Source organism: Marmota flaviventris, chromosome 18 (genome assembly GCF_047511675.1).
Source record: "Marmota flaviventris isolate mMarFla1 chromosome 18, mMarFla1.hap1, whole genome shotgun sequence".
Classification (NCBI taxonomy): domain Eukaryota; kingdom Metazoa; phylum Chordata; class Mammalia; order Rodentia; family Sciuridae; genus Marmota; species Marmota flaviventris.
Window position 1 is genome coordinate 62,886,137 of NC_092515.1, and position 13,642 is coordinate 62,899,778.

The following is a 13,642-nucleotide window of genomic DNA, read 5'->3' on the forward strand; positions in this document are numbered from 1 at the left end:
ATGTGAGCAGGAGATGGGGCCGGGATGGGAAAGCTGAGTTGGAATGAGACCTGCTGAAACCTGTCCCATGAACACTCCTGACCTGCCCGGCTGCTCCAACTGGAGGCTATTAGCCTGGTTCTCGCCACCCCTTTCCAAGGGACCCTAGCAACTGCAACCCAGGATGTCCATGGTCACAACCCTGCCTCGTCCTGCTGCCAATGCCTACTTGCTGGCAAACTGCTGGGCTTCCTGCAGCCTCTGCAGCTCAAGAGGCAGTGGGCCCTGGAAGCGTTTTCTCCACCGACTTTGCAGTACAGGCTCTAGGCTTGACCACCAGGCCTGAATGGGAAGAGAGCAGGAGGAAACAGGTCAGGGCAGCTCTGCTTGGCCCCACCTCCAGGACCAGAACACCTGTATGAGGCGCTGCGCTGTCCCACAGCCAGCTCCCCAGAGCCCTCGCTGCTGCTTGGCTGGGGCTTCCCAGGTGCTCCCTGTGCTCACCCTGTGGCTCACGTTGTATAGCTTCAGGCAGCACCTTATTTACCTTGCTGTGTTCAGAGCAATCCCACGAGGCACCTGTACTCGAGGGCAGGACAGAGAATGCCCTGCCTCTGCCCCATGACACCCTGCAAGAGCTGGTGCCTCACAGAAGGAAGCTGCCAGTGTGGCACAGCTACCCCCTGCCCTGAAGTGCAGGTCAGTTGTAGCCCCAGCAGGCAACAGAGGCGGCCTGTGCAGCCCACAGAGCACACAGAAAGCTGCAACTGAGCCACAATGACCAAGATGGAGACAGACACAGAAGGCAAGGAGCAGCAGTGAGGAGCCCTGATGGGCGGAGCCCCACACTCCAAGCAGCCAGTCCTACCAGCGCAGAGGTCAGAAGGATGGGGCATTTGGTCTGGCACCCAGTCAGAGTCAGGTTGGCCGTCAGCAAGGGGTCGTGGCTGTGTGCACAAGCATTCAGGAGCCCCTGCAGCAGAGAACACAGCAGAGGCTCACCCAGGAACCCTTGTGAGCCCAGTTCCTAAAGGTCACCACCCCACAGGAGATCTGTTCCCAGGGACCCTGAGAAGGTCACATGGGAGGTGCTAGGGGAGACGAGTTACCCTGAAGAAATGGATGGTGATGTCGTGGGTCAAGGCGCCTCCCTGGGAGGAGAAGTTTCTCTGTAAAACAGTTCAGCAGGCCAGTGGCAGAGAGAGGGGCAAGACCAGAGTGCAGTGTGCTATGGGGTTTAGCTATGAAGCCACACTAGGGACAACTGGCCATCAGCCACAGAAGGCTGCCCTAGTGTGCTGCCAGAACCTCCCCAGCTTAGGCCCCTCAAGACTGCCCGCCTGCTCTGGCCCAGACACATGGGCTCCAGGTGGAACTGGGAGCTGTGGCTCTGACTCTAGCTGAGAGTGACAACGCTATCATTTCACGTCTCTGCTGACCACACACTATTCTCTGTGCAATTGTCCACTTCCTTGGGCTGCTGGGGATAGAACCTAGGGTCTGGCACATGCTAGGCAAGTGCCCTACCATTGAGCGACATCTCTAGCCCTTTTTATTTCATTCTGAGTCAAGGTCTTGTTGAATTGCTCCAGCTGGCCCAGAGCATGTGACCCTCCTGCCTCTACCTCCACATCACTGGGATGACAGCTGTGCCACAGTCTCTAAAGCTGCCACTGCTCTGCTTTCCTGGTCGCCTGCCGTTCTGCACAACTGGAAGGGAACCTAAGCTCAATCTCCAGTCACGTTTGTGCATTGGTCTTTAGGCACAAAAGCCGGCTGCTCTCCAGGGTGGAGTGAGCTGGTGATACACAGCCCCAGACGATGGACGCAGGGTGAGCACCACCCCCGAGTTATTGTTAAGATCTGGTGCAGCCCACACTGGTGGATGTCTATCACAGAAGGAGGCTGGTGCCTGGCGGGCAGACTCCCACGGGCCCTGACGTGCACACCTGAGGGAGCGTCTGCAGAGGTAACAGGCTATGGAGAGAGCCGCCACAGTCCTCCCAGGAGTTCTTGGCTATCTAGGCACCACGCACCTGTGACTTTTGTTCCTGTCCCAGCAGCCAGTGATCTGTGCCCTCCTCCCACCCCTGCCAGCCTATGCTCACACAGCACCTACCAGCTCAGAGTTGACCAAGTGGAAGAAATCCTCGCAGAGGGGGTTGATGGGCTGTCGGGCCTGCAGGCCGCCGACCAGGATGGATGGGGGCAGGCGAAGGAGGAGCCTTGGAGGCAAGGAGCAGTGTCAACAGTGAAGGCAAGCACAGGCGGCAGGCTCAGGAGGAGCCTAGCTCATAAGGAGCACCCTGCAGCCTGTGATGCCACCAAACCAGTGGTCTGGTCTGCCACCCCACCCAACGGTGCCTTTGCCCTCAACTCCTGCACCAAGCTCAGGCTGCTGCAGTCCTGCAAAACGTGCTAGCAAAAAAGAAACTGGTGAAGAGCTGTACAACCATCAAGCAGGAGACTGCACCACGATCCCCACGACGAGAATCAACAAGCCACTCAGGCACAGAGAGGCACACCCTGAGCACACAGTCCCTGTTGGACACCTCACAGTGCACCTGAGGAGAAGGCCTGTATCCACAGCACTTCCACCCCAGACCTGCCCTCCCCAGAAACCACTAAGGATGGCCCATCCCAGGCTTGGGGAGGCCAGAGACAGGCGACCAACGGAGAGGAGAAGCTTGGTACCCCTACATGACACTGCCCAGCCAGGCCTTACCGTCTGCATGCAAGCAGCTCCTGCTGTCTCTGGAGGCTGGTGGCCACACCTGCCCCACCTGGCCCACCTACCAGAGGCTGCAGCCGGCTGCGCAACACCGAGAAGACAAAGTGTCCCTGAGTAGTTGCACCCTGCTCCAGCTCCAGGTCAAGAACCATCTCCTGGAAAAGAGCAAGGTCAGAGGCTCGGGCACTTGACCTCACTCCAAGCATGAGGAGAGGGGTGCACGGAGGCCGCAGACAGAACCAATGTGGCAGCTCATCCACCTGGAAATCATCATGACTGCAAAAACCACAGGGAAGGAGAGCCTTCACCCCAGGCAGCCGGATGGGCGATTCCCCATTACCCTCTGTCTCTCCAAGCATGCGCGTGTGCGTGGGGACAGGCAGAGGGCCAGTTAGCTCACAGGCTCCCTGGCCCATGCTCCACCAGCATCATGGTTATGGCCACACTTACCTGCCCCATCACGGGGTCCAGGCAGGGTTGGTGGCTTTCTGCTGCCAACCCCCTTTATTTTGGAACATTTCCACAGCCTTTCATGACACTGATGCTGTCATGAAATGAATGTTGAGTGTGACTTTTTAAATGCCAAAGGATGCTCAATTCATTCAACCGAGAATCCCACTCTGGAAATGCATTCAGATCTTGTGCCCTATTCCATTAAAATACACTATGGCCGGTACTTTGCTCCCAAGAGCAGACCTGACTTCCACAGTTTGGGCTGGGAGCTACATCATCACTGATTGCACAAAACCCAAGTTGTGGCCATCTCCTCTGCATCTTCCCCCCTTGCCATGTCTCATCCTATGTCCTTAGGATCCAGCCCAGCATGGGGGCCACAGAGGAAAGGCTCCCAGCACTCTGGTGACACAATCACTGGCAGGCAGGTCTGCCTTGCTAATATGCACTGAGATTGTTTGCCACTTCCCTAGGCCAGGCTGCATGGAGTTGACAGGGAGTCGGGGCTCCTGTGCACTAACCAAGCTTCGCCCCAGGCCTCATCAGGTGAGAGGATGCAATAGTGGGCGAGACAGGGAAAGTACAGACACTAGGAATGCTCAAGCAGGAGACAGCTCAAGGCCCTGGACACCGGGAGCTTTGGCTCCCTCCAGCTCACCTGCAGCCTGGAAAGAAGATCCCCACTTCCTGTGTGGCCACCAGGGACCCAGCCAGAGCTCTCCAAGTGATTCCAACTCCTTGAACTGAAAGTCAAGCGGCACAGAAGTCTGCTCAGCATTTCAGCAGTGCTGCAGTGCAGTGCCCACCTCTCTCCAGTGCTCGCATCACAATGCTTGATCAACAAGCAGCAAAACCAGCGTTTCTTGTAGCCCAAATCCAGCAAGTATAACAAGTAGTGCATATCAGGGAAAAGCAGGACTTATCCTTAGAATGCAACACTGGGTTTACATCAAATTCCAGTTATAAAATCACTTATAATTGATGCGGAAAGAGCATTCAATGGATTTCACAACTGATCATGATTAAGCCCTTGGATAAACTATGAACAGAAGGGTCCTGGTACCCTTCCTGTGAGGGTTTGTTTCTGGACTCCAGCTGCTGTTGATATACCTGTCTGTCCTCCAGCTCTACACTTTCTCAACGTGATGCAGGGCAGCTTGGAAAACACAGTATTTAATTGTAAAGATAGAAGCCTCTCACCACTTTACTACAAGCTCTAGCTAGAGCCATTCAATAAGAGAAAGAATAAAGGCATCCAACCTAGAGAGGAGTAATGTGAACTCTGCTCACAGACGACATGGCCTGCACTAAGTCCTGGGGACCCACACAAAAGTATCAGAGTTAATAAAGGAGTTCAGCACGTCAATATACCACCAGAAGCTGTATTTCCACACACCACAATTAATCCAAAAACAACACTAAGGAACCATTCTGTGAGCACCAAAACAATAAAATACATAGGAACAAACAACCCAGAAAGCATAAGGTTTGCACCCTGGAAACCATAAAATACTGTTGAAAGGAATTAAAGAAGACTAAATAAGCTGAGCTTAGTGGTACACGCCTATGATTCCTGTGCCAGCCTGGACAAAAAAAATAAAAGTGCTAGGGTGTAGGTCAGTGGTAGAGCTCTGGGTTCAGTCCCTATTATTCTGCAGAACAAAACAGACCTACATAAATGGAAAGACACCCTGTGGTCATGGAAGCCTCAGTGTTGTTAAGATGACAATACTTGCCCAAGCTGGTCTACAACTGAATGCACTACCCATCAGGATGCCAGATGGCCATGGAGAAATCGAGGAGTTGTTCATAAAATTCAGATAGAATTGCAAAGATTGCCGAACAGCCAGAGCAATCCTGAAGAGCAACGAAGCTGGAGGACTCACATTTCCCCACATCAACACCTACTGGAAAGCTACAGCCATCAGTGTGTAGAGCTGGAGGACAGACAGATACATCAACTAGCAGGTGGAGCTGGGAGTCTGGAAACAAACCCTTCCAATGGGGTGAGAAGTATTTTTAACAGCAGTGCTGGGACAGCTGGAAATATGAAAATAACTCAAAACTACTGATGACAATAAAAAAAACCCTTAATACAGGTATTAAAACTAAAAACAAATGAACTGGATTCCATCAAAATTTATAAAACTTCTGTGCATCAAAGGACAACTAAGAATGAGGACATTTACAAGTTGCTAAGAGGTCATATCTAGGATACGTAAAGACTCTGTACGATGACCCAATTTAAAAGTGGGCAAAAGGAGCAGGGGTGTAGCTCAGCAGCAGACTGCTTGCCTAGAGGACACAGGACGTGGGGTTTGATTCCCTAGCACCTGGGAGCAGGTGAGGGATGTGATCAGATGCTTCCCCAAAGGCACATGCAAAGGTGCTCCAAGTTGAGACCATGAGAAACAGCACCTCATGCCCAGAGGAGCAGGCAGGCAGGTGGCATGTGGGAAGTAGGGCCCCTGCACTGCAGGTGGGTGCAGAGTGGGCAGAGTGACCAGATCACCCACAGCTCCACTCCATACACGCCTACCCAGAAACCTCACGGAATGCTCACAGCAGCATCATTCCTGAGGGCCAGAATGCAAGCACAGCCTGGCATCCACCCTGCACGCATGCACAAACCTGTACGGGGTGCACCCTCCCTGGCACACCCTGTCATCAGAACTCATGTGTCTGGGGGCACTGCTCACGGAAGCCAATGACACCCAGGACACAAGGGCACACATGCCACTCCATTTCTGGGACGTTCAGAAAGCAGTTCCACAGCAGGAGGCTGGCTGCCAGGGCTCGGAGGTCACTAGCAGATACTCCCTCACTGAGCTTCACACCCACATGGCTGTCCCTTCGAGGGGACAGGACTGACTTGCTTCCACAGCGTGGGCTGCACCACCCCAGGCTCTATACTGCTACCACACTGAAGCACGTTTCCATGCAGCGGCAGATGGCACACGACGGCTATGCCAACTGGACAGCACCTTCATGGGCCCCAGGGAGCAGGAGGGACAGTGGAAGAAACTGTCTGGACTCCATCTTCACAACTAACATCCTAAGATTCACTGCCTACCACCTGGGAAGGAAACTGTCTGCCTCAGGGCCTCTACACAGCCCTGCTGGGCGAGACAGGGATGGGTGGAACCTGGAGAGTCACTAGCAGCATTCCTGAGGACAAAGGGGCTAGAACCGTCTACCCCAGGAGACACCTGGCCAGTCCACACTCACTGCTTCAAGCACTGCATGCCAGCCCTGCTATGGGAGGGGGGATTTTCGCCAGGCCACCGGTACCATCTTCACATTGCTGACCCTGCACAACAGGTGTGAAATGGCTGTTCCTCCTGCCACAAGCTGTGCCCTAGGAGAAAAAGCTGACCCAGGATGCCTCCCTCTAAGTACCACCTTCTGCCCAAATGCGTTTTGTGTAACGTGATGGACTGAGGAGGGACAGTGCATTCTCAGAACTGCCTAAAAGTCAAATGCATTTGGTGTTGTGTGGCTGACCTTTGATAGAAGTCCATCAGCACGTTGACCAGAACCGTGCACGCCACCTGCAGGTCTCCATCACAGCCTCCTGAAGCAGAGGGCGCAGGGAGGTAGTGCTCATAGATTGCCCACTGGTGGAAGTCCTGTCTGCAAGTGAATGCTGATGTCAGTTCTGAGGAGGAGGAAGCAAGTCATGGCCAGTGTTTCTTCCTAATCTGTACGTGGGAAGTCTGAGTGATTGCTGGGAACACTGGAGGGGCTGGGACTAACAGTCTCAGGCACACATTTCAGCATGGCCTCTTGGAGGCCTGACTACCTGCCAGGCTAGGACCTGGAAAGGCATAATCTCGGGGGCAGATCCACCCTTGCAAACTGCTGCCATTGACCAAAGTCCAGATGGGGTGTTGTCCTGCAGCCTGACCAACGGCTACACACCCAAAAGACGTGCAGGCTGAGTCATCAAGGATGTCTGAACTTTGCCCAGTCTTCTTGCATACACAGTTGTGAGGTCTGTGTTCAGACTGCAGGGCAGCTGACAAAAAGTGCCGGGGCACTGTGGGAGCCAGCAGGGCCTCCAGGGGATGGAGACCCATCCCACAACCACACAGCTGCAAGCCTGCAAGTAGGCCAGGGCTTTGCTGTCTGTCGCCTGCACAGAGCCGTCTACGCATCACTCGTGGGATTAAGAAAGGAGCCAGGTGGGTGGTGCACACCTGAAAACCCAACTACCCAGGAAGCTGAGGCAGGAAGATGCAAGTTCCAGGCCAGGAAGACCGGGTCTCAGATAAAAACTAAGCAGAGCTGGGTCCAGCTCAGTGGTAGAGCACCCCTGGCTCAACCCCAGGGCCACACATAGAACAGGACATCCAGGAACACGTCTGGACATAACCTCCAGGTAACAGAGACCTAGGGTTAGTTAAGATGAGGTTCTTAGGAACCCTCACACCAAGAAAGTGTGGTCTGCCATGTCCGTTTCCCATGTACCCAGATGTCCACTGCAGCGGAGGACAGTGTGAGCATGGGAGGGAAGACTCTCAGAGCCAACTAGCCACGGGCCTGCATCTGCAGCTGGTACTTTACCAGTGGTACTTTACACCCAGCCTTTGTGGTGACGACAGTTTCCTCTCTGTGCCCTAAACTCCATACCCTCAAACCCAAGTCCTTCAACAAGCCATTTATGTGCCCAGAACAGCAGGCCTGGCATGACAGTCTTCAGCCCTGGATTTGCCCAGCTTGTGGTACTCCCATCTCAAGATGGCACATGCCCAGAGCCACCCTTTCCCCGGCCCTGTCTTGGCAGTGCTCATCCCTACTTCCAGTTCACCTGTTGTCACGAGGGCACAGCCCGGTCAGGTATGCAGAGCCCTCTGTGCACCTCATGTGCCCTGTCTGCACACAGGTGCCATCATGGCAGGCTCATCTGACACACTGCAGGCCCAGCTTCTAGGACATTCTAGGAAAGTCTGCCTCAGAACAGAAGCTCAATAAATGCTTCCTGAATGAAATAATTAGAATTGGTGCAGAGGCTACACAGTTAACATGAATGTTGCACTGAAGGTAAAAAGACAAACTTTGGTAGAAAACTGAGGCCATTTTTGAGGAGCTCCCACAGACACTCACCTCTCTGTGTCTGACAGGGCATCGGCTCCAGGTTGGATTTCCAGTTCCAGTTGCAGCCAGTCCCCAAAGGTTAGCTGAGAGACAAGGGTGGTCAGTGCAGGGCAAACTCCACACACTTGTTGCTTTATCCCCAAAACAAAGGCCTGTCTAAAGCCAACTGCAGTTGAAGAGCCTGACAGAAAGGGCCCCAGTTCTGTCAAGGAAACACCTGTGCACACTCCATCCCCAGGAGACCAGGCCTCTCAGATCACAGGTTCCACACTCGCCTCTTCTACCAAGTGCATTTGCTCCAAGCCCGAGAAGTGAGGACAGGTGCCATGGAGCTCTGACGCTATCACTGCCCAGCCCTGAGCCGCTGGCCCATGTGCTGCACCCCCCCCCACACACACACACACACACAACGGGTGATCAGGCAAAGCCAAGACAGATGAGTTCCTGGCTCCCTGCGCTGGGGGGAGCCCTGTGGGAATAACCACTGCTCAGGTATTCCTCACAGCCCACTTCCTGTCTGAAGATTCCCAGAGCAGTTTTACAAACAGATGTGGGCAGGTGGGCTGCTCTCAAAGCCTCACACTATGGGGACCCTCAGCAGACCCTTTGAGGGTGAGGGCGAAGGCCAGGCAACCAGGTGCAAGCTGGGAGCAGGCCCCTCTGCCTCCATGGGGCCCCTGGGAGGAGCTGGCACGCCCCTCCCACACTGGGATGCTGAACAAGCTGGGAAAGTCGTGCAACCCACCTTTCAGGTTTTTTCCCTAACTTAACAACTGTTCAGACACACGAGGGAATGGTGGAGCAGCAATGTGGTTTTTTTTTGTGTGGGGGGGGGGGCGGGGGGGGTACTGGGGATTGACTGCAGGGGTGCTTAACCACTGAGCCACATCCCCAGCCCCTATTTTGTACTTTATTTCGAGACAGGGTCTCTCTGAGTTGCTTAGCGCCTCACTTTTCACTGAGGCTGACTTTGAACTTACAATCCTGCCTCAGTCTCCCAAGCCTCTAAGATTACAGGCACGCCACCGCACTCAGCTGCAATGTGTTTTTAATTCACCCTTAAAATCTTCTGTAAAAAGTTACTATTGGGCCAGGCACAGAGGCTCACACCTGTGATCCCAGCAAAATGGGAGGCTGAGACAGGAGGATCACAGTTGAGAGACCGGCCTCAGTAATTTAATGAGGCCCTATCTCAAAATATATATGAGTTTAGTGGTAGAGCACCCCTGGATTCAATCCAGGGACGGCTGGGGGAGCCTGGGAAGCACATCAGGTATTTCCACAGAGTTTCTCACAGCTGCACGTGGAGCTCTAGTGGCCTCAGTGCGGAGTGGGCCTGCATACCCCAGGGCTTCATGCCTCTCAGCTCAGCGCTCACACACCCAGGTGGGGAGGGGGCAACCTACACGAAACTCCCCGGTGAGCAGCTCCTGGAAGTGGCCCTGTCTCCACAGGGCCAGTGTGGCCATCTTCCAATCTGCAGGGGAAAGGCACAGGGGTCCCCAGGGAAGGCCAGCTGCATCCTCCTGAGGGAGAGGCACCCGGGCCTCTGAGAAGAATCTGAACACAAGAAACTGGAACTGAAAGAGACACATGGTAAGGCCAGAACACCGTTCCCCCAGCCGTGCCCCGCAGGGGACCTTGGGGGCAAAGTGTCCCCCATGCTTGGCATTTGCTGCCCCGAGCTGGCGTCTGTGAGTGCATCCAACTGCCTCTGGGGCTGCAGGCCCGAACGTAGAGGGCTGGAGCCACACCACCTTCCAAAGGTCTGCCCTGGCCCCGTGGGAGGGGTTTGGGCTGTGGTACCCGCTGCCCCCACTGTGGACATTCAGGGATGGAACGCCCAAGGAGTCTGCCCTTCTGACAAACGCAGCAGGATCCACTAGATGAAAGCCTTAGGATTCTCCTTTAGATGGAAAGAAGCTTCTCGTGAACACACCCTGTGAATGCCAGTGTCTGTTTCTTTAAGAGGAGCAGACAGGTGCAGCTGCTACTTCACACCCAGATTCAGTAGGGATACACCCCAGATGGCCACGGCAGTCCCCAACCAAGGCCCGATGCCCACCGAAACCTGCGACAGTGGCAGACCTGGCCTCTGCAGTACAGAAGACCAGAAACCCGTACACCTACCTTTTTGACAAGACCTGGAGACAAACAGCTGTGCCAAGAGTCGCAGGGCTGGGGAGAGACCCTGCACAGAGCGTAAGAGAGCGCTGCGGTGCAGAACCTGCGAACAGAGCAGCAACAACCATGGAGGGCTCGCTACACTGACCTCAGCACCTTCTGGCCTGGGGCCTGAGCAGCCATCCCCAGCCATCCCCTGAGCTGGAGCTGCCATCCCCACAAGTCCCTGACCACACGAGGCAGAGGTGCACTTCAGGTGTGCAAGGGCTGAACTGGTACCACCCGCCTCAGACCAACCAGGAACTTGGGTGTTCTGTAAGGGACACGGCCAGGAGGGAGGTGGACACCCTGGACTTGAGGGTGTGTCATCCCCATGAACAGAAGAGGAGGAGTCCTCAGAGCCAGTGAAAGGTGTGCTCAGGCGTGTCCTGAGAGATGTGCATGCTTCTTCGCACACAGGGGACATCCCTGAGCATGGCCTCGGCGTCCACGGAGCCAGTCACATAAGACCAGCTGTGATGATGTGCAGGGGCAACGATGAACGGGAACAGAGCCTTTCTGCCCCCCCGCTCCAGAGACCAGAGCACCAGGAAGGTGGGGAGCAAGAAAGGAGACGCAGCAAAGATGGCGTGGGGCCAGGCTGCAGGTGTGCGTGGGCGCCCCCACCACTCCTAACGCACCCAGGAGCATCCACACCAGAAAACAGCAGCGACACGCTCCCTAGGAGTTGTGCAGTAACCAAGGTGTATCAGAGACGTCCACAAGGTGGAAACCTCTCCCTCTACACGTCTGTCTTTTCTGGGGGCTAGTGATAAGGCCCCAGGCCTTGCACATGCTGGGCCAGTGCTCTCCTTGAGCCGCACCCCAGCCCACCCAGTCCTCCAGGGTATCATCTGATGGATGCTTATTTCTTTTCCCAGGAGAGGAGAGCAGTGACTGAGAGGAGAGTCGGCCTACCTCAGGCAGAAGAGCGAGGACTCCTTGGTGTGGCACGTCAGGAGGCTGTCGAGGAACCTGGGGACAGGAAGGCTGCTGGCCGGGGCAAGAGGGCCTGGCTCCACCTCCGGGAGTGCAGACCCAGGCTCACCCAGGTGGACAGCCAGGGCAGCCAAGCCCAGCACATGTGAGGCACTCAAGCGTGGGCCCTGAAGAGAGGGACAAGTGGCAGAGCTGGTGACAGCCCCCCAGCCAGAAGGCTCCTGTGCTTGGAGGACTAGCCAGGCTGCCCAGCCCTTGGAGCAGCCCCCGTGTGGCCTGCATGAAGGGGGAGCCTACCTGGTGGTGGAGCAGCTGGCAGAGGCGGGTAAGGACTGCAGGCAGCAGCGTAGGTCCACACAGGGTCCTCACAAAGAAGGCTGCCCAGGGACCCTGCCTGTAGATAACAGAGGTGAGGCCCTGGCCCCTCACAGCCCCACACACCACTCCCACAGCTGATCCAGGTGCAGAGGCCTACAAAGGGCCAGGTCATTCCTCCAAACAGGGACCAAGGACAACAAGACTTCTACAAATCCCCACTTTTTGGAAGTCGGCCTGGACACCTGCTCCTGGAAGTTGAGCTCACTCCGGCCTGGCCTGCTATCTTGATGCCCCAGGACAGCCCAGGATCACCCAGTCAAACTCCTGAGCCCTTACCTCTCTGGAGGGGCAGAGCTGGAGGCCACCATCAGGCTCTGACAGAAAGCTGAGAGCAGGAGGTCCACCACCTGGGAGGGACATGGCCACCAACGGCTGTAGCTCCCACCACTAGCAACGGGAAGCAGCCTGTGCAAGCATGGGGAGATGGCAGGGCAGCTGGTCCCGGGACCCCCACCCCTGCCGATTCCAGGACTCGTCCAGGACTTGGAAATCAATGCTGAGCAGCCGAAAAGGGTGAGTAGAGACTCAGGCCTGGGGCTGCAGAAGGTGTCTGCAGCCAGGACGCACACAAACGGGCTGGCTGGCCTGGGCAGGGAGGGCCCAGGTCTTTGAAGCCTGACCCAGCTCCTGACATAACCTACGAAGCGGCTGGTGCCACAGCCTGCACCCACCAGCTGCTCCTGCTGCTGAAGTTCTGGAGCAAGGACGTTGAGCTGAATCCTCCCTCTGCCACGGGGGCTGTCATCCTCACCATGCCCCAAGGCCGCGCTCAGTCGTTCAGAAACCACGGCCATCTGAGCAGATATAACTGCAGGTAGAGAAACCAGTCAGGGAAGACAGGACACGGGGTAGACCAGTGCTCAGGGGCTGACATGGCCTCGCAGAAAGCTAAAAAGCCTCGGCCACCAGCTGGCTCCCACACCCCAGCCAGGCAGTGGCAAAGCTCATTCTCATTGGGGGAGGCAGTGATCAGACCACGGACACACGGGGACCTATGCCTCGTGACACTGAGCACATGTGGTGTGGACATGCTGGGCCTGCTTCCATTGCTCCTTCTTCGGGGATCAGCCTTTGGCTTCTGAAACCCCAGCCCAACCCTCCCACACGGCACTGGACAGCCGGGGCGAGACGAAGGCCGACCACCCCACTCTAGCATGCAAACCTGTGGCTCAGGAAGCAGCTGAGCTGACCTTTTCAGGTTCTGGCTTAAGAGCAGAACTCTTCACAGTGCCCTCCAAGGGCCACGTTCTGGCCAGGCCTGGCAGCACAGGCCTGTGGTGCTACCACTGGGGAGACTGAGGCAGGGGCATCACTAGAGCCCAGGTGTTTGAGTCTAGCAAGCCCAGCCTCAAAAAACACAACAAGAGCACCCCAGGACCACGCGAGCACGGCTCTGAAAGGCTGTGTCTCCAGCCTGTGCAGGCGGCCTCAGGGAGGGGCTGCACCCCAGAGCTGCAGTGCTGCGGGGCTGTTTGTGTGACAACTGAAACTGGTTACTCTGTGTGACGGTGGGCGTGGTTTGTTCCCAGGGTGGTGGCATTGGTGGGTGTGGTGGGGTCCCAGGGGCATCACCTCACAAGGCCTGCTGTGGTTCTCCAGGACACTACTGGGCCTCCCAGGAGGCTGAGAGACTGTCACAAAAGCACAGGCCTGATGGTCCTGGTCTCTCTGGCCTCCTGCTTGCCTGTGCCCTTCTGCACATACAGTCAAGCCTGGGACTGCCTGCCTCCAGAACTGTGAACTAAATATATCTTATTTCTTTAAAGATTACCCAGTGTTGGGTATTTTGTTATAGCAACAGTAAGCGGCAATATGCTCAGGAAACATGTGGCTTACTTATTTCAGATTCTGCATCCTAGTAAGAATCTGAACGTCCTGCAGTCAGTTTTCACTGCCACAGAC

At 55.7% G+C, this 13,642-nt stretch overlaps 1 protein-coding gene and 1 long non-coding RNA gene across 2 annotated transcripts in view; one reads left to right on the forward strand and one right to left on the reverse strand.

Moving 5' to 3' along the window:
* Fanca (FA complementation group A) overlaps positions 1 to 13,642 on the reverse strand; it is a 38,421-nt gene that overhangs the window by 3,312 nt on the left and 21,467 nt on the right. Inside the window, exons 23-36 of the mRNA XM_027932972.2 lie at positions 12,412 to 12,548; positions 12,017 to 12,087; positions 11,660 to 11,756; positions 11,342 to 11,529; positions 10,391 to 10,487; positions 9,667 to 9,840; positions 8,270 to 8,343; positions 6,668 to 6,796; positions 3,822 to 3,906; positions 2,705 to 2,865; positions 2,099 to 2,204; positions 1,089 to 1,148; positions 848 to 952; positions 209 to 321 (exon numbers count right to left, since the gene is read on the reverse strand). Coding sequence (XP_027788773.2) covers positions 209 to 321; positions 848 to 952; positions 1,089 to 1,148; positions 2,099 to 2,204; positions 2,705 to 2,865; positions 3,822 to 3,906; positions 6,668 to 6,796; positions 8,270 to 8,343; positions 9,667 to 9,840; positions 10,391 to 10,487; positions 11,342 to 11,529; positions 11,660 to 11,756; positions 12,017 to 12,087; positions 12,412 to 12,548 — 1,597 coding nt within the window. The remainder of the gene's footprint in view (positions 1 to 208; positions 322 to 847; positions 953 to 1,088; positions 1,149 to 2,098; positions 2,205 to 2,704; positions 2,866 to 3,821; positions 3,907 to 6,667; positions 6,797 to 8,269; positions 8,344 to 9,666; positions 9,841 to 10,390; positions 10,488 to 11,341; positions 11,530 to 11,659; positions 11,757 to 12,016; positions 12,088 to 12,411; positions 12,549 to 13,642) is intronic.
* Positions 6,792 to 13,510, forward strand: LOC117794757 (uncharacterized). The gene is made up of 2 exons (XR_011705377.1): positions 6,792 to 7,544; positions 11,305 to 13,510. It is a non-coding gene; the product is annotated as an uncharacterized lncRNA (long non-coding RNA).